This window comes from Trachypithecus francoisi, unplaced genomic scaffold, assembly GCF_009764315.1.
Source record: "Trachypithecus francoisi isolate TF-2019V2 unplaced genomic scaffold, Tfra_2.0 Lachesis_group16, whole genome shotgun sequence".
Classification (NCBI taxonomy): domain Eukaryota; kingdom Metazoa; phylum Chordata; class Mammalia; order Primates; family Cercopithecidae; genus Trachypithecus; species Trachypithecus francoisi.
Genome location: NW_022681461.1, coordinates 31,554,365 through 31,580,530, shown reverse-complemented (window position 1 = coordinate 31,580,530; position 26,166 = coordinate 31,554,365). Strand labels below are relative to the sequence as shown.

General features: G+C 41.4%; 1 protein-coding gene and 1 non-coding gene across 6 annotated transcripts in view; one reads left to right on the top strand and one right to left on the bottom strand.

The window, feature by feature from the left end:
• The window catches only part of SMARCA2 (SWI/SNF related, matrix associated, actin dependent regulator of chromatin, subfamily a, member 2), a 184,017-nt gene that overhangs the window by 28,355 nt on the left and 129,496 nt on the right, over positions 1 to 26,166 (bottom strand). For 2 of the 5 annotated variants that reach the window (XR_004443442.1, XM_033237198.1), the window contains exon 28: positions 2,597 to 2,814. Coding sequence is in view for 4 of the 5 variants with exons in the window: in XM_033237198.1 (XP_033093089.1) it covers positions 2,597 to 2,814 (218 nt within the window). In the remaining variant the exon portion in view is untranslated. Of the gene's footprint in view, positions 1 to 2,596; positions 2,815 to 4,577; positions 4,674 to 5,887; positions 6,029 to 26,166 lie in introns of those variants that run through there. The other 3 variants (XM_033237199.1, XM_033237201.1, XM_033237200.1) reach the window with 3 other exon arrangements.
• LOC117099525 lies at positions 1,548 to 1,738 on the top strand. Its single transcript, XR_004443859.1, has one exon. It is a non-coding gene; the product is annotated as a U2 spliceosomal RNA (small nuclear RNA).

The window sequence follows — 26,166 nt, the reverse complement described above, 5'->3', positions numbered from 1 at the left end:
ACTCCTTGATGACTCATAAGGACTCTAGAGGCAGGCACAGTAATGAATCCCATTTTTTTGGATGGGCAAACTGAGGCTCAGGGAGATTAAGTAAATTACTCAACTGTCCCCAAGCTAGTGAATGCCAGAGTCAGGATTCAAATGCAAGTGGTTAAATCAAGACAAGAGTCTATACTCTAAACCACTGTGCAATGCTTAGCTGAGGTTTAAGGCATATAATCTCCTACCACTCTGTATTTTTGGATAGTTTCTAGGAAAGTGGTCAGCCCATAAGCCACGGACACCAGGAAGTCATAAACTCAAAGGCTATGGAGCCTGCAGGTAATACAAATGAATGAAGTGAGCCAGGCGTAAAAAGCATGATGGTAAATAGTAACCCACTCCATACTGAAGAGATGATAGGGAGTGATGGGGACTGTGGCAACCTAGAGCGCAATGCTGCCAATGAAAGGATGGCCACTTCTTCGTGCCTACTGACTGCTACCTTAGGGAGAGCTGGGCAAAGTGCCGCCAGAGTTTCAGGTTTTTCAAAAGGGTGGGGGTGGGAGGGAAATTTTTGCAAGAAATCTCTCCAGGTTTATCTATTGCTGACCCCCACCCCTCAAAAAAACAACATAAAACCAAATAAATCTGCTGGCAGTATGTAGTCCACCTGTTGGTGACTTCTTTTATGTCACTAGAGAAAGACACAGCCATCACCTTAGAACGAAAGGCCTAGGTTCTCAACCTCCAAGGACTTTCCTGGCCCTTCTCAGTGCTACAACAGCCCTCGACTCACTCAGCGAGTAATGAACAAAATGCCTGTCACACATCACAGCACATCTGGTCAGAGAAACAGATGTTACACTCTCCTGAGACCAAAGCAAAAAAGTTTGATGTATATGCAGGGTGATGCTCTCTACTTAGTAATATTTTGCTTTAAACCAGGGACTGAGAAAATAAGGCATAATAATCCAAGCTGGCTTCTAGAATACCGTCCCTTTCTATGGCAAATATACAAGGGGACCTGGGGGGTGAACAGAAATGTGAGAGTTACTGATTCATGGTTTACAAGGAAGTTTTCATGTTCACTCTGGACAAAGCATGGATTTGTGGTCAAAATTTCCTTCCTGGATTGCTGTCATTCCCCTTCATTAATGAACAGCTGGTCCAAACCCAAGAGAATCGGATTGCCCTTTGTGGCCACTTCAGAAGCCTCAAAGGGGATGCAATTATTTATTTATTTTTTGAAAAAAGGAAAATAGTAAGCACAAAATCTGACAGACCTGGTGGGCAAAATGGAGCAAGAAATTTTAGCCTTTTCACAAACGTCTCCACCTACTCCTCTTTCCCCATTTCTGAAAACTCCTTATAGATAAGAAAGGCTTAACAGCAAAACCCCACGGTGGAAAGTTTCTTGCTTTTTATACTACTTAATTTTTATAATAATTTTTCCTATGATGTATTCAGCAAACCCATAATAAAAAACTAAAAACACAATGTAGTTATTCATGTTAAACACAGGGTACAGAGCAATACTAGTTAATGTCAAACATTTCTGGTAACTAACTGCTTCTCAGCCTTTTGGCTAAGATCAAGTGTAGTATCTGTTGTTACATGCTTAATATCTGATTCCTCCTCTGTCCGAGGACAACATGTTAAGTGGATTTTGGAAGCAGGGAGCTAGAACAGGAGCTTGCTCCATCAACTCCACACATCTACCTGGTACTGCAGTACCTCCAGGAATGATGCACCCCCTTGAGAAAAAAATTTTTTCAACTGGTAATTAAAAACCGATTAATACCACTATGCAACTGAGTGAAAATGCCTGTTTCCTGTCAAATTATCAACTGAAACTAGAAGCCATCTTCAAATGCAAACATTACCACATGATAATAAAGTGGAAACCAAGTCAACTAACCAAAGTGTAGCCTAACTAGTTCATCTACTGTATGCGTCTGACACCCTACAGTGTCTTTGGTTTTCAAATAATTATTCATTGTTTAAAATGGCCGGGGAGGAGTGTCCAACACAGCTTGCTCAAAGTCTGTATCCAAAAATTCCATGAAAAAGGTAAATTTGCTGAAAGACCATGCTGACTATGTGGTATTAGGAAGAAAGAGATAACTCAAACAAGAGCTCAGAAATTCAAGTGTTGGAAGGAAAGAAACTGTATTTACTAGGAAGCATCCATTTTGCTTTAAACAGTCTTAACATGAACTATTTACCTTAAATATATTAGGATTCTTCTTTCTCTAACAATTCAATTCAAAAAAATAATTTTACTCCATCATTCCAATCCCTTTCATCTGAAATATCTTCATTTTCAGATGGTATTTCAGAGGTTCTTAAGAATCCTTTTCTAATTTAGATTTTTAAAAAAATTTTGTAAACTAAACTAAATTTTCAACTATCTTAAATAATGCATGATGAAACATCATACAAAATAGCAATAGTGGCCATTTTAAACAGGTACAAAGAAAGAAAGCTATAAAACACAAACTAGAAAGAACCTTAATAAAACCTAAGTGCATAACTTAACAACTGCTCCCTCCTTAGGTAGCACCATTCGGCATCTTGGTGAGAGACGATCAAGGTGAAGGAACCAAACACTCACCTATCTTTGTAGTTTATCACAGTATCGATGATAGCGTTCATCTGCTTTGTCAGTTTGGGGGGATTTGGTGACAGTTTCTCAGCGGGAGGGCGGCCTCTTCTCTTCTTAGCTTTTTCCACGTCTTCTTTGGCAGGATCTTTATCCACATTTCTTCGTCTTTTTCGCTTCTTAAGCCGTACTTCCTCTTCCATTTCTTCCAAATTGCCGTCTTCAATGGCCTGTTCATTGAAAACAAAGGAGAAAAATTCAAGACAAGAAAATAACCAAGACAAAAACAAGTATGTGTATATTTATATATAGCTTCAACAATTAGAATAAAATAAAAAATTAACCAAAAAAAAGAAGTAAAATTTAACAGTAATCAGTGGAGGAAGAAGAAAAAAGGAATGCTACCATATTGGATAAATGCATCTTTAACTCAAGTCTGTTTCATGAGCAAAACACACTGAAGGCCCAAAACACTCACAGTAAAGAAGAATATGACAAATATTAAAAGATCTATAAATTCAAGTGTTTGATGATAACTGAATCCAGATGAAATTTTAACTCAGTTTAAGAACATGACCCTAATTTTCTCATTACTGTAAGGGAAGGAAAAGGTAAACAAAACGAGGGGTGGGTTATGAAAAAAAAATCCGTAAGAATACATCCACACGAGCATATAAGCTTTGACCTTTTCTTGAGGTTTTGCATCAATTTATTCATGATTAACAATATAAATCAAAATTCCATCTAGATTTTTGTTCTAACGTGGCAATTAGTAAACAAGGAAACGGGAAAGTACAAAGCCACACTCCTTGGTAAACGCACTTAAATCATTCGATAAAGAACACACACACTCACAAACAATAAACACTTTTTTCCAATTACCTGCAAACGCTTGCTTTAAACCACAGCCAGCAGCACTAATGCAGAGAGATAATAAAATAGCTATAAAAACAACCAGGTATAAAAGAAACCTGTTCATAAAGGGCTAAAAGATCCATGTGACAGACCCAGAAGTTTAAACTTTTCTTTTTTCCTGGTAAATCTCAAAACTCAAAAGAAGAAAAATAGAGGAAAAATACTGCAAAGGGGGGAAAAAAAAAAAGAACATAAAATTTGAACATAGAAATGTTCTAAAAAAAATCTTTAAATTATATTTTGAGATTGCTCTCTCACACAAAATAACTAATGTTATTTGTTCCTCCTGCCTCTCAATATTGCCTCCAGTATGCAAATGATAATCAATCCTTTCTCGTAGCTGAAAGAGCTCTAATCATAAGGCAATTACCTTCATTTCTCCACAGCACCAAACATGGCTAATATTTATGATCATGTGAGTATAACAATCAATATAAAGAGTGATTACAGTTCAGACATAATTTCTTTCACTTATGCACAATGCTTCCTGAAAAAGAAAGGTTTTGTGAAGAAAACCTGGTGCAGAACACAAAACAACCTGGCATGTTAAAAATGCCAGTGGGATTTTTTTAAAAATATGTTTTCTATGCATCCTCCAATGTGCAAATCCATAGAAGCAACATGCACACAGACAGATTCCTAAGGGACAGTCTGAGCCTAGGCCTTAATAATCAAAAGACAATTTCCATCACGATCCTACAGTGTTCAGATAACCACTATGAAGGAGGCGAGATCTGATGAGTTATGAGGAAAAAGGAAAAGGAAAAAAAAAAAAGCTTCACATTATTGCATTAATATTCATTTGCCTAAAAAGCAGGACACCCACTATACAGCTAAACACACTGCAGCTAAGCAAAGATTAAGAAAAGGAAATTGTCCCGCATATCTTGGAGGCTGAACATGCTAATAATAAATACAGCATGCAAGGCTGTCAACAGTTAATGGTATTGCTCTCCTCAAGCACCCAGTTGCACACAGAAATACGGAGAACACCGGCTTTTGATGTGTTACACACCTACACATGCCTGGGATGTACTTCTACTGAATCTTCAAGACGGCAACGAAAAAGGATATTTACCTTACCACTATCAGCAGGCCGGCTATCGGAAATCACAGTTAGTGGGGATAAAATTAACAAGCCAGCAAAGCAGCGAGCTGCTAGTCTCTTCATCAGCTGATCAGGAAAAAAAAGAGAGCTGGGGAAAGGCTATGTTTTCATATACAAGTAATTTTATTTTACTGAAAATTTAATACTGAAAGGATTGTGGATACTCAAATCTGCTGTTTCATTCTACCTACTACAAGGCCCGAAGGCTTCCTCCTTCAGCCTGTTTTAATATTGACAACTACTTATCATATTTTTTTCCCTTATTATTCCAGGCAGCAGAATTAGAGATTTTAGCTCAGGTGGTTTCTGATTCTTGCTCGCATTTTAACAATTAAGCCAGTAAGAAAACAAATTAATATTCAAATTTACTTTAAACAATTAAAACAAGGTATGCTTTTTTGGTATTTTATACCTTATTTTTTAAAAAATAGCAGCATGGTTTGGAGCAGTCGAAATGATTTTTAAAATAGAAGACAATTTTTAAAAAAATTAAATGCATGTAAATAAAAGCAATGTACATGGTTCTAAGGTTCAAATATTTTAATATAATATGTAATTCTGCTCTTGAAAGAAAATCCAGAACAACTGTAACACTTCACTTTCAGTTTCATGCTGTAAAATTTTTCATTGTTTTTCTTCTCAGTAGGATAAATGAAGTTGGGGGGAGTTGTAAAAAGGATATTTCTACTCTCACCCCCCTCAATTTTGAAAAGAGGGAACAAGCATAAGCTTGTGATATTTGGACTTTTAAATCTCTAAATCTGTGAGTAGCTAAGAAGCGAAAACAAATTAAATTGCAAACAGAACTGAAACAATTTTTATTACAATTGCTAATACGTGCAGATTCTTATTAAATTTAGGTTCTGGAATTACAAGGAAACACACAAAGTACTGACCATTATTCCCCTTAAACTAAGGTTTTATGCAGGAATGCAGAGAGCTACAAAACATCTTCCCTCCTCCCCAAAGACCCCAAACACATCCATATGCAGTGCTTTATGTTCTGTGATTTCTAAGGGTCTTTTTCTAATGGAAATCAATTCACTAAATACTTCCCAATGCTTTTCGCACATAAAGAGTAGAGTAAGATTACTCCTGCATGTAAGTAAAATTATTCATGGAGATTTTAAACTGTTCTTTTATTTAAAAAAATTATTTATTAAACTGGCTCAACTGACTCAAAAACTCAGCGCTGGGGGTTGGGGGGCACACACAAAAAAACCCAAAAACTTGCTACACAATGCTAAAGTACTACCCCCAAAAAGAATTCCCTTCCAAACCTTTTACCAGCACAATAATGAAATAAATCACAGAAGCAAACCCCCAGTTTCCGACTGGTGACGTGTTGCGCAAGAGTGCGAGCCCTAATTCAACATACAGACGGCTCCCATGCTGAACTGCCTCTAGATTTAATGAAGTGAATAGGAAGGAAGTCGGGGAAAAAAAGTGTACAAATAAGAAATTAACACTTTCCTTCCCTACCGAAACGGTGAAACACAACTACAGCGAAGTTTAGTGAGGCACCTCTTTTCTTAAAGGCACACTGCACCCATTTGGCTCCGGATGTCACGAAAAAAAACCCATATGGTGGCAAAAATCCCCAGTCAAGTTAAAACAGTTAAGCATATTTCAGCCTGCGTTTTTCCTGAATGAAGCTGGGAATTACTCCTTCCTCCACTGGATGGCAACCTTTTTTTTTTTCTTTCTTTCTTTTTTTTTTTTTTGGCCCTCTTTCTTTTCTTTCTTTCTTTCAATTTTGCTTAAGAGAAAATGTTTTTCATGACTCAGGGTATGCAAGAACGAGATGCAAACTAGCTCCCTCTTCAATTAGTTCTTATGAAAGCAGCGTGCACGTTCTGACAACAAAATGCAGGAGACAGTCATGCAGGATTAGCTGTTTTGGAGGAAACACTTTGCAGCTAGCAGAGCACATGGCAGACCCGGGAAGCGGCCACACGTGGGTCCAGTTGTGGCCCTCTCATCCTGACACACACCAACCACATCTTTTACTGCGTGACGGAAGGTCCAGAAAGTCAGCCTCAGGCGCCTTCTTCTCAACCCGGTGGTGTAAAGAGGCGCTGTTATGCGTGGTTCACAATATCACAAAGCAGAGGGGATCCATGATTATGAATAGGTAAAGAGGGACACGCAAACAAAAAGCCCCAGGCCAACTCCTGCGTATTGTTTCCACCTCCGCCTCTCCAAGTCCACCAAGCCATGTGGCACAGCCCTTACAGTGGAACAAACCATCTTAACACTGAAAGGAGCAATTCTAAAGATATGGAGACAAGGCATGGAAATTTCTTCCATGTGAAACGGGAAAATCAGTACTCAAACACTAACTCTGCTATTTCAGTATCATATTTCTGTCCGCTGACACTTTCTCTTTCTCCCTCTGGGGATCCTCCTCCCTTAGGAACTCTACTTGGATTCCAGAAGAGGACCCGGGGATGCTGCTGGGCATGGGGGTGGGGTTACAGAGCCCGGCACTAAGCATTCAAGAATGCAGGTTAAGACCATTATATTATACTAGTAGCTTTCTTGGGACAGCTCACATATCACCAAACTTGATCCCCAAATTCAGACAGGCTAAATATCCCTTGTGCCCTGCTGAGACCCTGGAAGCCAATAATACAGGTAAAGAGCCCCCAAACAAGAAAAGCAATGCCAACAAAACAGTGGAATTTTACATTTACATTTTCATGTATGAGAGATTTTCTTACAATATAAATCTTAAACAACAAAGTTGAACATAGAGCTCATCCTCAAAGATGCCATATTATTTTAATCAGTTTAATGCACACTGTAGCACTTTTGGATGCAGAATTTCAGACTCAGGGCTTTGGACAGTAAAGTTTTTTATTATTACTGTCTCCAAAAGCAACCTGTTAGAAAAACTGGCATAAAATCAAATTCCCTAAAGTGAAATAATCTAGACACAAAAGGGCAAATACTGTATGATTTCAGAGATGAGAAAAGAGAACAGTGCTTACCAGAGGCTAAGGTAAGAGGGCTGGGGAGTTAATGCTTAATGAGGTCAAAATTTCAGTTTGAGACAATGGAAAAGTTCTGAAGATGGGATGTTGGTGACAGTTGCACAGCAATGTAAATGTACTTAATGTTACTGAAATGTACACTTAAAATGGCTAACATGGGCCGGGTGTGGTGGCTCATGCCTGTAATCCCAGCACTTTGGGAGGCCAAGGCAGGTGGATCACACCTGAGTTCGGGAGTTTGAGACCAGCCTAACCAACATGGAGAAGCCCCATCTCTACTAAAAATACAAAATTAGCCGGGCATGGTGGCGCATGCCCTGTAATCCCAGCTACTCAGGAGGCTGAGGCAGGAGAATTGCTTGAACCTGGGAGGCAGAGGTTGCAATTAGCCAAGATTGTGCCATTGCACTCCAGCCTGGGCAACAAGAGCAAAACTCTGTCTCAAAAAAAAGAAAGAGAAACAAAAAAGGCAAAAATCGTAAATTTTATGTGTATTTTGCCACAAGAAAAAAAATCCCTGAAAAGAAATCAAATTCTCTAAATTAAGGAACAACTTAACCCCAATTAAACCCTAGCAACTGCAGGTTCATACGTGTTCTTACCACCTCAACACACAGCACATAATACTAACGAAATCTTGCTAGCTTTCCTTCAGAATTCAACCCTTTTAACATTTCAGTGGATAGCACGTTCAGTCTTGCCCTGGCCAATGGCTAGACCTTTTCAAAAATCCCCATTTATTCTTTCAAAGGTTATTAAGGAAATATCCATGATGTAAGAAAATAAAAGTATATAGGACATAACTATTCACAAACCTTATACTTTTAACAAATGCTTCCCATATTCAAGAGATGAGTTGGTCTGAAGGGTTAAGAACTTGTTTGGATATAGATTCCACCCTCCCCCCCACCCCATGGTGCAATAAAACTGATGACATTAACTCAACGGACTCTGTTTCTTATTTCATTCATCTGTCAGGCAACTTAGATGCCAACTGCACTCCTGGCTCTCCCTGAGTTGGGACTGAAATGTACCAAGCTGACCATAAAGGGGAAGAAAATTGAGCCACAGTTTACTCGAATTTCTGGTGCAGTGGGTTTTCCAGTTTACTGATCGATAGATAACCTCAGATCACTTTCGCAAAAAAAAAAAAAAAAGGGGGGGTTTCTCTTTTCCCATATGCCATAAGCACGTGGAGGTGGGTAAGGAAGGGAAAAGGGGAGCTATGGCTTACACATCTGAGACAAGGTCAATTAACACACTATTTTAGTTAAAAGCAATTTGGTTGGGTTAAGGAAAATGGCTGGGCGCAGTGGCTCACGCCTGTAATCCCAGCACTTTGGGAGGCAAAGGTGGGCGGATCACAAGGTCAGGAGTTCAAGCCCAGGCTGGCCAATATGGTGAAACTTTGTCTCTACTGAAAATACAAACATTATCCAGGTGTGGTGTCACATGCCTATAGTCCCAGCTACTCGGGAGGCTGAGGCAGAATTGCTTGAACCTGGGAGGCAGAGGTTGCAGTGAACCGAGATCACCCCACTGCACTCTAGCCTGGGCAACAGAGCCAGACTCAGTCTCAAAAAACTAAAAAGAAAAATGACTTTAAAAATTATTTTAGCCATGAGTTCAACTAAGAACCCATGTGACTGATACCTTTTAAGCAGTATTAAACACAATATACTCTATTTGGAGAATGATTTTTAGATTTAGGAGAAGTTGGCCCACAAAACATCTGGGCCTGAGGACCCTACCAAACTATAAATGTGAAATATTGACACCTTTGTTCTTACAAGTTAGGCACATGCTATGCTCAGCTTCCTTGGGTAGAATCAAAAAACCTGAGAGAATTTGAGAGCCTGCAAGAGACTTAGAGAAACAATGGAGAACTGCAACAAATACAGTTCTGCTTTCCTATCCGGAGATCATCAATCAAGTTACCATCTACTCTTCACACAGTCAGGAACTCCACCTGCTTATCTGTTGAGCAGGGCTCCTCAGAAGGGCCTGGGCCACTTCTGTACTTCAAGGTTCTCAGTATATTAAAAATGAAATGCCAAAAGAGGGTAACAAACTAATACAGTTTTAATGCTCACAAAGAATAACTTAATGCTTTCAAGACAGATAAAATACAACTATTAAGAGTATAACCTCATGTGGAGATAGTGTCAAATGGCAACTTAGAGGCACCTTCATGAATGTGAGAGGCCTGAGCAAAACAAATGGTTCTTTTCTGGGCTTCCCTGTGATAGGCTGTCCATGAGGAACTGAGCCACGATCCAGGGTTCCATGATACTGCAAGAAGTCAGACTTTCTGGTCATTACACCCATAGTGATTAAGAACAGCAAATTAATCAGACACTGATGAGAATGAGATAGTTGTTCTTGAAGCCAATGCAAAGAATGTTCATTAATAGCCCAATCATGAGAGAGGAAAACACGTAAATAAAGCAACAGAAGAAATCAAAAGCATAGTAGTTTGAGGCGCTCTAATAGAGAAAAAAAAATAGCCCCAACTTTTAATAAATCTTCAGACACACAGCATCATTAATACTTCTACTACTACTGATGCAGCTACTACTACTACCACCATTGTCCCTGCCAGCAGCAGCAGCAACATTGGCTAACACATAGTGTTCACTGTGTTGCCAGCCACTCCGTGCTTTGCGTACATTTAGTCATTTAAACCTCACAATAACCCTAAAAAGGTAGGCACTCTTACACTCTGCATTTTGCAGATGAGGACATTGAGGCATAGAGAGATGTAACACCTTCTTCCAGATCATATAAAAGAAAGACGACGACTCAGTATTTGAACTCGAAGTCTGGCTGCATAAACCACACCCTTAACTACCAAACTATTCTACGTTATAGCAGAAAACAATAACATTATTAATGACGACTATACCATCAGGAAAATGCTAACTTATACTTGCCAGGCTTAGGTGAATAATTCAAGTAAAAACACAACATGATACATCTTAGGAAGACTTTCAGCAAAGATCACACACACGATATACACACTTCCAGCAAAGATCTCTCTCTCTCATACACACTCCTTTGCATAGAAGTGTGGAACCATAAAAGTAACCATCAAAGTACACAGTTATTTTAATAATCAATGGGAAATTATTGTTCCACAACTTTAAAAAATTTATGTCAAAACATTAAAAACTCATACTTGTAGAGGGAAAAGAAAAAAATAGTAAAATAAGCATTTGCTTAGTACACTAATTTAAAATATTAGAAACATGGAGCATTAAAATGTTTCATTTCTCTGTTAAAAACAACAACAACAACAAACTCTATCCAGAGTATTTTGCTTTGCTTTGCTTTGTTTGAGACAGGGCCTCATTTTGTTGCCCAGGCTGGAGTGCCATGGTGTAATCAATCATAGCTCACTACAGCCTCAACATCGTGGGCTCAAGCAATCCTCCCACCTCACCCTCCTGAGAGCTGGGACTATAGGTGCACACCACCACATCTGGCTATTTTCTTTTTTGTAGAGACCAGGTTAGACAATGTTGCTTACACTGGTCTTGAACTCCTGGGCTCAATTGATCTTCCTGCTCTGGCCTCCCAAAGTGTTGGGATTACAGGAGCGAGAGATCACGCCTGGCTTATCCAGGGCATTTTGAACAGTGCTTGTCTTCTCCTTGTCAAATAACTTACGATATAGAATAAACATCTTTTCTATACCTTGGAAAACTGCCATACTCCTAAATTTGGATTGGCTTCCAACATTTTATCCTTTGCCATTCCATGTCGTGAAATAGCTGAGTTCCTTCAGTGTAACTTTGTTTTTCTTGTTTGTTTTTGCCAGTATCACTTCCTCTGGGTCATCTTCATCCTTTCCTTGATAACCGCATCCCTCATTTATGTGGGTAAGTTCACCTTCACCATGTTCCCTGGCTGAATATCTAGAATCTCTCCTGTATGGCCACTTTGTGATCCTACATCTTTCTTCACATAAATTCTTTTATTTATTTTTATTTTTTGAGACAGAGTCTCACTGGCTCTGCTGCCCAGGCTGGAGTGCAGTGGCGTGATCTTGGCTCACTGCAACCTCTGTCTCCCAGGTTCAAGCGATTCTCCTGCCTCAGACGCTCAAGCAGCTGGGACTCTAGGCGTGCGCCACCACGCCCGGCTAATTTTTATATTTTTAGTAGAGATGGGGTTTTGCCATGTTGACCAGGCTGGTCTCGAACTCCTGACCTCAGATGATCCGCCCACCTCAGGCTCCCAAAGTGCTGGGATTACAGGTGTAAGCCAATGTCTCTGACATTATTTCTTTATTTTTATTTTTTATTTTTGAGATGGAGTGTCGCTCTGTTGCCCAGGCTGGAGTGCAGTGGTACAATCTCAGCTCACTGCAACCTCCGCCTCCCAGGTTCAAGCGATTCTCCTGCCTTAGCCTTCCAAGTAGTTGGAATTACAGGCACGAGCCACCACACCTGGCTAATCTTGTATTTCTAGTAAAGATGGGATTTCACCATGTTGACCAGGCTGGTCTTGAACTCTCCTGACCTCAGGTGATCCACCTGCCCCAGCCTCCCAAAGTGCTGGGATTACAGGCATGAGCCATGGCACCCAGACTTTCTTCACTGAAGTGCTTGATACGGTTGTCTTCCAAAAGATCTATCTCATCAGCATGAAATATTCCAGGATCATCATAAACCTGCCTCCATCTTGGGATTCGGGGTGAAATTTCACAGCGGGATCCTTATTTACACTAGTGGTGTCATCAGACCATTTAACATTCACCAGTTCATGCTGACTTATGAGACAATGAAATCAGCTTTACTGGCAGTCAAAAGTCATCCTATATTCTCCATGTAATTACCATTTTCTTTTAATACAGAAACTAACTTCAACACTTTGGCCTGAATACTAGTCAAACAAAGCAGGATTTAAAAAATTATTACGGTTGCTGGGCGCGGTGGCTCACACCTATAATTCCAGCACTTTAGGAGGCCGAGGCGGGTGGATCACGAGGTCAGGAGATTGAGATCATCCTGCCTAACATGGTGAAACCCTGTCTCTACTAAAAAATACAAAAAATTAGCTGGGCAGACACCTGTAGTCCCAGCTACTCGGGAGGCTGAGGCAGGAGAATGGCGTGAACCCGGGAGGCAGAGGTGCGGTGAGCAGAGATCGCGCCACTGCACTCCAGCCTGGGCAACAAGAGCGAAACTCCGTCTAAAAAAAAATACTCAATTTCAATCATAAGTGGTTATTTGTTCCTAGTGCAATTTAAGCTAAAATATATTGAGATGACTTTACCTTGTCTTTTTTATATTCATTGTACATTTTCAGTGTATTTTTTTTTATATATTTTTACATTCATTTATTTTTTAATTTTTGAGACAAAGTCTCGCTCTGTCACCCAGGCTGGAATGCAGTGGTACAATCTTGGCTCACTGCAACCTCCACCTCCTGGGTTCAAGAGATTCTCATATCTCAGCCTCCCAATAGCTGGGATTGCAGGTATGCAGCACCAATGTGCCCAGCCAATTTTTTGTATTTTTAGTAAAGAGGGGGTTTCACTGTGTTGACTGGGCTGGTCTCAAATTCATGGCCTCAAGTGATCCAACCACCTCATCCTCCCAAAGTGTTGGGATTACAGGCATGAGCCACTGTGCCCAGTCTCAATCTGGTTTGTACTGTAGCTTCATGGAGGCCTGGGTCTTGTGCTATCTTCATTTTCCTATTGCCATTTTCACATCTAATCACAACAAATTTCACTTCCTTCATTATTACTACTTGTTTCTTTGCAGCACTTTCATCTTTGGTGGTCAATTCCCTCTCCTAATGAACTATTTTTTTTAATGTCATGTTTTCACTAAGAAGGCAGCAACACAACTACATGCTTTGCTGTCTGTGCATGAACTGAACAACAGACACTCACTGACAAATCACTACCAGACTCTGAGAGAAGTGATGTTATTGATCAAAATGTACATGTGTTATGTACGCAGTGATTTGTGAATAGTTAGCCCCAAAGTCTGTGTTTTATGTGCAGTGACTCACAATTGTTATACTATAGTGTTATGGGCTTCTGAACTGCATCCCTCTAAAATTCATACATTGAGGTCCTAAAACCCAAGACTTTAGATTGTGACTATATTTTGAGATAGGGCCTTTAAAGAGTTGAAAGGGCCCTAGGCCTATATGACTGCTGTCTTTCTAAGAAAAGGCAGTTAAGACACAGATGCACAGAGGAACAACCCCATATACACATGCCAAGGGGGTAGCCAATTACATGCCAAGGCGAGAAGCCTCAGAAGAAACCAAACCTGCTGACACCTTGATCTCGGACTTCCAGCCTCCACACCACGAGATAATAAATCTCTGTTGTTTAAGCCACCAATCTGTGGTATTTTGTAATGGCAGTCCTAGCAAACTATTACATAGGGTAACTAAAATTTGTCATTGAGGGATTTGTGTTTAACTATATCCAGTGATGGGAATGTGTACATATGGAATGGTGCAAAGCAAGGCTGCTTGTATGCACTTATAACACACCCCTTGGAGTAAACAATGGCAGCGTTTCTCTTTCCTGCCATCCTATAATCTAAGGGAAACTGCTCTACCCACAGCATCTGCTGCCTGCACTGCCATCTTCTGTATCAGGCAGCTGCTACCTGTCTTAATCTCACCTCATGGAGATGAGAATGTTCCCCCATTCTCCGAGTACCCTGTCTCTAAGCTTGTGTGGGGCCTGGCCTGAGGGTCTCTGCACAAGCACAGTCAGAGTGATTGGCTGAGCCAGTCAGTTCACTTCTATTAAGAATTTGAGCTACAGTGTGAAAGAACATGTCCAGCTGGTATGGCAGAAGTTGAGTAAAGGTCATAAGGTAGCATTATGCCGGGGATGTTATGAGTAGCAGCCATGAATAAGCAGAGGCCAACAGGAGATTTGCAAAAAGTATACTGTGTGAAGGAGAACACTAGCTCAGCCCAGGGAGGTTCTAATTCCTTGTACTCACATACAAGTATTTGGTTAGGCTATAGAGACATACACATGTACTCACATACATGTACGTACACATAAATACATATAGATACACATACACATATTATTAGAGTGTCAGTAGAGAGCTGTCCAGTTCTAGTTAAATTTGAGAAGCCAACTTGGAAACGTACAATAATTTCAGATCTAGTCTGTATGCTGTTGCTAAGTATATAAAAGGTTATTTGTCAAGTATGTCTATCCCACTTTATTTAATAAAGCTAAAATGCAAAACAAAATTTGAGTTTTGGTTAGCTAAGAGCTACATATATGTGGCAAACACAATTTGCTATACAATAAACTCTAAAATGAATCTCTAACTTTAAAGCACAAAACAATAAGAACAAAGGTGAATATGGCCAGTGATATGGTTTGGCTATGTTCCCACCCAAATCTCATCTTAAATTGTACTGCCATAACTCCTGCATGTTGTGGGAGGGACTCGGTGGGAGACAATTTGAATCACAGGAGCGGTTTCCCTCATACTGTTCTTGTGGTAGTGAATAAGTCTTACGAGATCTGATAGTTTTATAAGGGATTTTTTTTTTGGAGGCGGAGTCTCGCTCTGTCACCCACGCTGGAGTGCAGTGGCAGGATCTCAGCTCACTACAAGCTCCGCCTCCTGGGTTCACGCCATTCTCCTGCCTCAGCCTCCTGAGTAGCTGAGACTACAGGTGCCTGCCATCACTCCTGGCTAATTTTTTTGTATTTTTAGTAGAGATGGGATTTCACTGTGTTAGCCAGGCTGGTCTCGATCTCCTGCCCTTGTGATCCACCACCTCGGCCTCCCAAAGTGCTGGGATTACAGGCGTGAGCCACGGCACCTGGCCGGGGGTTTCCATTTTTTGTTGTTGTTGTTTTTTTGAGACCGAGTCTCGCTCTGTCGCCCAGGCTGGAGTGCAATGGCGTGTTCTCGGCTCACTGCAACCTCCGCTTTCCAGGTTCAAGCAATTCTCCTGCCTCAGCCTCCCGAGTAGCTGGGATTACAGGCACCCACCATCATGCCCAGCTAATTTTTTTGTATTTTTGTGGAGACGGGGTTTCACCATGTTGGCCAGGCTGGTCTTGAACTCCTGACCTCAGGTGATCTGCCCTCCTCAGCCTCCCAATCCCAAAGTGCTGGGATTACAGATGTGAGTCACCATGCCCGGCCAGGTGTTTCCACTTTTGCATCTGTCTCATTTTCTCTTGCTGCCACCATGTAAGAAGTGCCTTTTGCCTCCCACCATGATTCTGAGGCCTCCCCAGCCATGTGGAACTGTGAGTCCAATTAAACCTCCTTTTCTTCCCAGTCTCAGGTATGTCTTTATCAGCAGCATGAAAATGGACTAATACAGACAGGTTTTACTAATAAACACACTAAGTTGTATTCTGGCCTTTCATGGCTTCCATAGCTTTTTGGTATTCCAAGCCAGGACTAGCTGTTTTGTTGGTAATACATGGCTGAAATCAACATGAACAGAGTCGGTGGCAGAGAAGGAGACACCAGGAGACCAGGTTAACTGAAGCACAGTCAAGGATTTGCTCAGAAGAGACAAACACGAACTGCTCTAATGGGCAATGGCAAGATATATAGAAAATAAGCTGGGCACAGTGGCTCACACTTGTAATCTCAGTGCTTTGGGAGGCTGAGGCGGGAGGATTACTAGAGGCCATGAGTTAGAGACCAGCCTGGGCAACATGGCAAAACTCTGTCCCTACAGAAAATAAAAAAATTAGTTGGGTATGGTGGCATATGCTTGTGTCTCAGAAAAAAGAAAAAGAAAACATCTCTAAAATGTGTTCCAGAAATGGAGTGTCTAGAGAAAATTTTAGAGGGTACACAACTGACAGTCAATAAATCTGAAGGAAATTAAGAGGCTCACTCAACTGACCTCTACTTATGACTCTGCCCACTGCAGAGACCCTCCTTGTCTGGGCCACTCTGCTCTTGCCATTTGGCTCAAATACCAATGCTCAGCTATATTCCCAAACATATTGACGCTAGTTATACTTATTACTGGAGCTACATTAATTCAATTAGCTATTAATTAATGAATATAATGTAACTGTGAAAAGAAATTGGGTTCTTAGTTCTACGAACAGCATGAACAATACAAGACTCCAAAAGGGTGAGTTTCTTTAAAAACAGCAGCAGCAACAAAAATGCTGTTGTATTTGGTGAGGGCTAGACTGTTATAACTTGGAGGCAAGTGTACACTCACAGCATGCTTTGTTAATATTAGGATTCTCATTCACGGCTGGGTATAGTGGCTGACACCTGTAATCCCAGCACTTTGGGAGGCTGGGGTGCGAGAATCACTTGAGACCAGGAGTTTGAGGGAGGCTGCAGTGAGCTGTGATCATGCCACTGCACTACAGCCCGGGTGAGGCCCTACTTTTTTTTTTTTTTTTTGAGACGGAGTCTGGTTCTGTCATCCAGCCTAGAGTGCAATGGTGTGATCTCAGCTCACTGCAACCTCTGCCTCCGGGGTTCAAGCAATTTTCCCTGCCTCAGCCTCCCGAGTAGCTGGGATTACAAGTGCCTGCCACCACGCCCAGCTACGTTTTGTATTTTTAGTGGAGACTGAGTTTTGCCACGTTGGTCAGGCTGGTCTCGAACTCCTGATCTCAGCTGATACTCCTGCCTTGGCTTCCCCAAGTGCTGGGATTACAGGCATGAGCCACTGTGCCCAGCAGAGGCCCTGTTTCTTAAAAAAAAAAAAAAAAAGATTCTAAGAACACCAAAACTGGAGATCCTAAGTGAAACATTATAGGTGTTATTTCTGTGAGAAAGATTACGTATCATTTATGTGTTCTAGCCAGTTTACTCAAAGAGGCAATCTCAGCCTTACAATGAAAGATGTGGCAAACAGATATATGTTTTTAATTAAAAATTATATCGACATATAAGTGACATATTATATTCTTACCTTAATTAATGTTTTCATTGACCAATGCACCACTGGTTCTGATTATTTAAGAAGGCATCTGCTCTTCCATCTTTTTGGAATGGGGGTCATAAAGAAGGTCATAGTACCTTGCTTGGTCATTTTTTTTTTTTTTTTTTGGTCACTCAGTCCATGTTTTCCCTGTAATAATACTTAATAGCTTGATTCTGTACTTTTTTCTAAATAGTTACGAGCTGTATCCTACTGCTCAGATCTTAAACACTTCTGTCATGAGACTACTGCACAACTCAGTTTCCTAAATTATCCTCAATATATCAATTCCAAGCCTGCCTGTATGGAACTGTCAGAGGTGTTTGAACCAGAGTAACTCCATCTTGAATAGGGGCTAGGTAAAATAAAGCTGAAACCTACTGGGCTGCATTCTCAGACAGTTAAGGCATTCTCAGTCACAGGATGAGATGGGAGGTCAGCACAAGATACAGGTGATAAAGACCTTGCTGATAAAACAGGTTGCAGTAAAGAAGCTGGCCAAAACCCACCAAAACCAAGATGGTGATGACAGTGACCTCTGGTGGCCCTCACTGCTACACTCCCGCCAATGCCACGACAGTTTACAAATGCCTTGGCAATATCAGGAAGTTACCCTATGTAGTCTAAAAAGCGGAGGCATGAAAAATCCACCCTTTATTTAGCATATCATCAAAAAATAACCACAAAAATGGGCAAGCAGCAGCCCTCAAAGCTGCTCTGCCTATGGAGTAGCCATTCTTTGTTCCTTTACTTTCCTAATAAACTTGCTTTCACTTTACTGTATGGATTTTCCCCAAATTCTTTCTTGTGCGATATCCAAGAACCCTCTCTTAGGGTCTGGATCAGGACCCCCTTTCAGCAACATCTTTCTGTTGACCACAAAGTCACAATACTGAGGAAACCCCCGATCCAAAGGCTAAGTAGTGGGATCTGGTAACATAATCTAGATAAACCTATGATTTTGATCCTACCCATTCTTATTTCCCATATTTCTTATTGCTATGGACTAAATGAGTGCATCCCCCTAGAATTCTTGTGTTGAAATCCTACCCCACAAGGTGATGGTATTGGGAGGTGGGGCCTTTGGGAGGTGATTAGGTCACGATAGGGATTAGTGGCCTTATTAAAAAAAGACCCAAGAGAGCTTCCATGTCCCTTCTACCATATGAGGACACAGCAAGAAGACACTATGAACCAGGAAGCAGATTCACCAGACATGGAATCTGCTGGGGCTTGATCTTGGACTTCCCAGCCTCTAGACCTGTGAGAAATAAATTTCTGCTTATAAACCAGTCTATGGTATTTTAGTATTGCACCCCAGACTAAGACACCAGCTATGCGAACATTCTGCAAATAATAGGAACACAAACCCCATGCCACACCGTAGCATGCCATATTTATTCCCACCTTTGTGATATCTCTTCTCACCTGGGGTGTCCTTCCCAACCCCCTGTACCAATGCACATTGTACACATGTTCACTGATCAACTCCCATTCCACCACCCCTCCAGGTGTGCCAGATCATTTTGACTTTTTCTTCTTACAGAAACAATACCTTCATTTTTCTCAATTCCCCTGGAGTACATAGCACAATAATGAGGGAGGGAAACTAGATACTGTAAAAACAATTGAGTACAAATTCAACTATTAGATAGGGTTCCCTGGGAAAACTGCTCTTAGGTATATACCCATTTATGGAACACGAAGTCCAAATGTATTTGTTCTAGATATTTTAATGTCGATCTTCAAGTACTAAAGGATAAACTCTAGCATCAAACTCTCTGCATCTTCCCTACATCACCCATTCCTCACCTCCCCTTTATTGTCAAGCTTCAAGGGCCACCTTTACTAATGATTCTACCGCCTGATCACACAATAAAATTCTTTAGCACCCAGAAAGACATTAATACTTTAAAAAAAAGTTGCCAAAAGCTTTCTAATTCCCACATCTTAGTCTTGTCTAAACTCTATTTTATTTACCTTCTCCTCCATTGCTTCTTACTTAAAATTCTTTCTCCTTCCTATAGTGCTTGGTTTTTTTTGAGACAGTCTTCACTCTGTCACCCAGGCTGGAGTGCAGTGTCAGTCTTGGCTCACTGCAACCTCCGCCTCCCGAGTTTGGATGATTCTCTTGCCTCAGCCTCGCAAGTAGCTGAGAGAGACTACAGACATGCACCACTATGCCCAGCTAATTTTTGTATTATTAGTGAGATGGGTTTCACCATGTTGGCCAGGCTGTTTTCAAACTCCTGACCTCACATGATCTGCCCACCTAGGCCTCCCAAAATGCTGGGATTACAGGTGTCACCCACCTTGCCCAGCGGGTTTCCCTACCTTTATTAACCACATTTTTCTCTCCTTAAATGTAGATTCCCCAACTTTTCTTTTGTCTTTTTTCATTCACAGATTGTGAATACGCAGCCAAATGTGGGCAATTACCCTTTCTGAGTACACACCAGGCACCACTAAGTCTGGATGTCCTCAGCAGCAACAGGTGAGATGAGTTGTGATCAGCAACAGGTGAGTCTCTTAATGATCCCCGGAGGCCTCGCTGCTAGAGAACGTCACTACTGCCCCCTGGAGGGGCATAAGGCATAATTCAGAAAAGCTGTTAACTTTACTGTTCCTAGAGAGGGAGCTCTTTTGTGGACTCCTGCTGAGCAGCCTGGATCACAGACTCCCATCCTCAATATGGTGAGTGCTTTCTGAGCAGCCCCTAACTACTGATGGGAGGTACCTGAGAGGAATCTAAGCCCTCCTCCTGGGTGTGAAATCTGCCACGGGGATCCTACCTGCCTCTATGGCTTCCAATATGACCTTGTTGGGACTCAGAAAGTGATACCCCAAAGACTGGTGCCTTGACATGCTTAGAGGCCTTAGAAGCTGCCTCAGAATCAAGGTCCTTCTAACCTGGTCTTGTCCCACCCCCACCCAGCGCAGGACACAAGCAGGGACTTGCTCTGGAATTTCCTCCTCTGGCCAAGAAAGTTTCACAGTCACAGTACGCAGGGGTCACCAACAGAAACACAACTGCCTTCCTCTCCTCCCTGAAATTTAATTATCTCAGAAAAGAAGACTGAGGAATGCAGCCACATCTGAAAAGACTCCTTCACAAGATAATACCTGCCTCTTGGGCTCATATTTAAAAAAAAAAAAAAAATCATTTCCAAGTTGATTTCTGTCCCTTCATTTCCTCTAATGATTGCCCCCTCAAAAGAACTGCCTACAGCCCCCATCTCCCCACGCCTCTATGAGAAGGGTATGTACGTTCTATATTGCACTAGGTTATTGGGTAATCATCCTCCTGTGAGTTCCCCGTGCTATGCCTATTAACATTTTGTATGTCTCTTCTATTAACACCTGCCTTTGTCAGTTGATTCTCAACGAACCTTCAGAGGGGAAAGGGGGAAGTTCTCCCTTGGCCCCTACCACCTCAATGCATACGGCTTCAAAACTTCTCTCTCTAAACTGTGCTTCTTTTTGGAGTCACCAATTGGGAATTCCACTGTCCTACCAAACATCACAAATCAAGTTTATCACTTTTCCTTCAACCAAGCAAATATTTCTCTTTCTGGATCCTGTCTCATCTAAAGGTAGCATCATTTCCCAATTATCTCTGCTGGAAATCTTTAAAATGATCAGTTTCCCTTATCACATCCCTGCAGTCCTATTTGTCATCACATAGTTTACCTCTGAAATAGTTCATAAGCAATCATTTCCCCCTGGTCTCCCTGCTCTCAGACGGGTCTCCTCTCTCACAGGGTCACATTTAAATGGCCTCCCTTGTGGGTTTTCCCTGCCCTCTCTTTGGCCTTTTCAATTAATATTTTTTCAATACAAATGGTATCTTCTCTCTGCTTAAACAGGACACATCATTCATTCTCTCATTTCAAATATGCTCAGGCTTTGAACTCTTTCTATGAAATAGAATAAAGCCCAGATTATTTGGTCATGCATAGCCTCCAGGGTCCGGCCCTAGCCTGATTTTTCCTCCCCACGTCTATTCCTGTAAAAAAACTCTGCTCCAAACACACGGTCACAGTAAGCAGGGGTCACGTATTTCCAAGCCTTCATATGCTTCCCCTGGCCTGGAACTCTCCTGATTCCCCCTGTCCTACCCAAAGCATCCTCATCTTTTAAGAACAGGCTAAAATGCCATTTCTTTTATAACATCCTACCCCATTCCCTCCTTCCCCTGTACTAGCACAATACATTACAGGTACTTTTATTCAGGTTGTTCAATTCTACTTGTATAAGTTTTTTATTTTTTTAAATATGTCCCAATCTCCTATCATCCCGAAATCTGTTTAGGAACTTTAAAAAAAAAATCATTTTAATCAAAATTGCTTCCAAAGGCACTTAAATTGATGCCTTACTCACCAATGGAACCCAAAAATGTTGGTGAGATACAATTAAGTCTTTATTGTTTACCCCTCTGCCTTCTCAGGATGACAGGGCTGCTAGGGAAGCGCGTTCTAACAACTGGCTTGGATGGTTACTGCTCAAGAGAGGGCCACACAAGTACACGGTGAATAAAAATAGGCCAGAGAAATGGAGCAAAATGAAGACCTTTGTTCTCAGTTCGCCCTACTCCAGCCCCACCTCTTTAAACTGCCTTTATTTTAACTGGTAACTATACAATCTTCTTATTTTGGCTTTGAGAGTTAAACGGCTTGAAGACGTTCAACTCTACAGGCTATTAAATAAAATTTATAGGACGCCACTGGTTTGGACTGAGCTCCTGCTCTAGACTCAACAGGCCAAGCCCAAATGGAATCACCATTGCTGAAGTTACATACCACTAAAACCAAGCTGTTTATCTGACCTGAGAAATCAGGAGAGAGAAAATACCAAATCCCCAAACAGACCAGTTTGAGCAAGCATAAGGAAGTCTCTGCTTTAACTTTTAAAAGGAAAATTAACTTTGAAACAACCAATATGCTTTTTGTTCTATTTCTGCTTTCCTTTACCCTATTAAGCCAACCTCCTTTGCTTGAGGTTGTCTGATTCTAGAACAGCAAAAGCCAATTAAAAACTTTAAATTTGATGTCATTTTGTCTTTTGACAAAGTAAAAAAGATTGTCCAATGTCACCCCTGAGAGGAGGAGCAATGAAGACTAACACACATTATCTCAAAGGTGGAGCAGTATCTACAACTTCACTGATGGAGATAAGGTCCCTACCTTCTCGAGAAACAGACAACCAAGGGAAGGGAAACTAACCTGTAGGTCCTAACTGCTTGGCAGAAGGAAGTCCACTAAGGGGACCCCTACTGTAGGAGCAGCCAGGTTAACAGCCTCCACGGGCAGGTCTCAGCACCTCCCCCTAGAAGGCTGTCTTCAATTCTGCATAAGTCCTCCCAGGGCCAGCTAGACCACCTGTTGCTGATCTGACGCGCTCCTGCACCTTTTCAAGAAGAGGCCAGAATTCACAAGCCAGGAGGTCAGCTCAGTGGGCAAAGGGGGTGTAAACCAAAATGTGATTAACTTTCACCAAACTCCCATAGTCCCACAGTGTTTTTACATATGGAAGATGCACATCTAGGCACAGACTTGTATGGACGGCTTGGATGGTTACTACTCAAGGGAGGGCCACACAACTACATGGTGAATAAAACTAGGCCAGAGAAATGCGGCAAAATGAAGACCTTTGCTCTCAGTTCGCCTTACTCCAGCCCCATCTCTTTAAACTGCCTTTATTTTAACTAGTAATTATACAATCTTCTTATTTTAGCTTTGAGAGTTAAACGGCTTGAAGACGTTCAATTCTACAGACTACTAAATAAAATTTATAGGAGGCCATTGGTGCCATTACATTGTGCCATGACATTATGCACAGACTTGCGTAGATGTGCATCTTCAATATATGAAAGAAGATAAAACTCTACATTCAACAGTCACTAAACAAATACACCTGTCATGAACTAAATGCTAAATCCAAAAACCATACTCCCTACCTGTGAGGCTTAGTTCCTCACCTGTGGAATGGGAGAAATAATACCTACTCCAAGTCTTTCAGGGGATTAAAAGGTGCTGTATATTCACAGATTCCAGTCTAGCACTGGCCAATACAGGGAAAGGAGGAGATAGTAGATATACTGAGAGAAAGGGTCTAATTTGGCTCAGGAAAAGTCCTGAAAATCCTATGGGAATAAATTTGGATTAAGAATTCTCTCTCCTGGGGAGGAGAATGGCATGACGCTTGCCAACTTGGTGGCAGTAAAAAAGCATTGACTACATGAGAGGTGACAGGTCACTTTAAAAGAGAAGGGTTCAGCCTGTGAAATACCAAAGGCCTGTTCAGAGAGGAAGAAAAATCACTGCACCAGTGTGAGAAGGTAGGTCTCCATGTATCCCTTAATGGTCCTTCAAAAAAAAAAGTTCTCTGGTACCAAGTGCCCAGTACAGCAAGGTGTCCTCAAGACCAAACGGAAAGACATGCAGATTATCACTAACAGGCAGGGGCTCGGTGTGCATCATGGGTTAGGATTTACTGAAGCTACTACAAACGAGCTGAGCCTCACAACAGGTTAAAAATAATTTTGAATGTAACGGCACCAAAATAACCTCTGTCCATGATTTTTCTTGGCTCCTTCTCCAACCTGGGGTACATGAAGGTCAATGAGATTATAGGTGATTCTGGTTTCTTTCTTCACTCCTCTATATTTTTCATTATGCTTTTATGACAGGGAAATGTCTCCAAATAAATTCTGCTTTACACTTTACACAAAAACCCAAAGCTTCAGGTGTTTGGGGGTTGTGATTATAAAAATGCAGAAAGATAGAACAGAACAGTCAATCATCAGATAAAATGGTGGCAAATAAAAATACATACCAGTGAACCCCTATGCTGGGCTTATTAATTCTCTTTGAGAACAAATGTTTGTTTTGGTGATCTTCCTGGAATATTGACACAGTAGTCTGCTGGACTTCACAATATCCTTCCCTGTGCCTTCAAATGATATACCATGACAACAGTGTATTGATATTTTAAAATTAAATGCAAATGAATATGGTCTTGAAAATCTGGAGAAAACTTGATATATTTCAATGAACAAAATGGATCCAATTAGAATCTGTTATATATTCTGCTAGGTAGCATGCAGGGGATTTAAAATGGGACCAGAGTAGGTGACTTCCTAACGAGAGTACAAGAAAACTCTTAGTCTTGGTCTATGCAGAATTGCTGAAGTCCCCAACTAACTTGTAAGTAAAGTAGCAAAACCGCTTTTGCAAATTACGACAGTAAGAGAAATCTGACATAGTTGACTCCATCTTGCTTCTGCCCGCCAAGTTGTCCTTAGTCATTCCCGGGTATAGGTCAAGTTAACTTTGGCAGAAGTTTAGTTTGTAGTTTAACCTTCATGCAAGGATAATATCCCTTCCCAAAACTAAACCACCTTTGTAAAACTAATGAAAGCCCACAGGTTAGGATTATGAGAGGGGCCTGAATTCTGCTAAGATATATGTAGGTGTAATTATACAATAACCAGGTATATTCCCCGATGTCACAAGATTTGTGACTTCCCCAGTTACTCCTGTAGACAATATTACTATCGTAGAACGTAAGATTGGTGTCTTGAGATGTCTTTTCAGACTTCTGCATTTCTGATGACCAGCTGACTCCACCAGGAGTAGCGATTATATTGGGGGTAGTGATTATAAAAATGTAGAGAAACAGAACAAAACAGTCAATCATCAGATAAAATGGCAGCAAATAAAAATATACACCAGTAACCCCTATGCTGGACCTATTCATTATCTTGCAGAACAAATGTTCATTTTAGTGATCTTCCTGGCATGTTGTCACTCTAGTCTACTGGACCTCAAAATATCACACCAGTGTTGGTGACTCAACCAGTCTTGCAGCTCCCCAACCCAAAGGCTAACTTAGCACACGAGGACCACTTTCCACACTTCTGTGATGGCATCCCCAACCAGTCAGCATTCCCCATTCTCTGGCCCCCCTGCCCACCAAATAATCCTTGAAAAACCCAAACCTACAGTCTTAGGGGAGATTGATTTGAGTAATAACTCCATCTCCCACATGGTGTGGCTGGCCTCACATCAATTAAACTCTTTAATGCCACGGTCTCAGTGGACTGGCTTTGTCTGTGCAGCCAGAAGGAAGAACCTGTCGGGTGATTACAGGAGTCCCCTGTGGCAGGCAGGTGCTCCCTTTACTGACTCCACCACACTGGTGTCCTGTCCATCACATCCTGCCAGCACACAAGAATCATCTCAACTCTTCAGATGCTACAGGTGAGTCCCCAAAAGCTCTACACATTTGACCAGTTACTAAGCTACAGATATGCTAGGGAACCCTTTGTTGTCAAGCCTGCATTTTGGAAAGAAACTCCGGCTAAGGACAGGGAGAAAAATCTCCCACCCCCACCCCTCTGAGTTTCAGTTCCTAAGAGCTGAGTTCTCAGAGCTGGAGCCAGACCAGGGCAAACCCACATTGTTCTTTTGAGGCCCGCCAAAGGCAAAGCTGGAGAATGACAGGGCAAGTGAGATGGTGCTCTCTTCCCCACCCCTTTCCTCATTTCATGACTCCAATGTAGAGATGGAAACGGAAGCTCTGGGAGGTAAAGTGATTTATCCAGGAGCCCATCTTTCATAAGTTATCAGAGA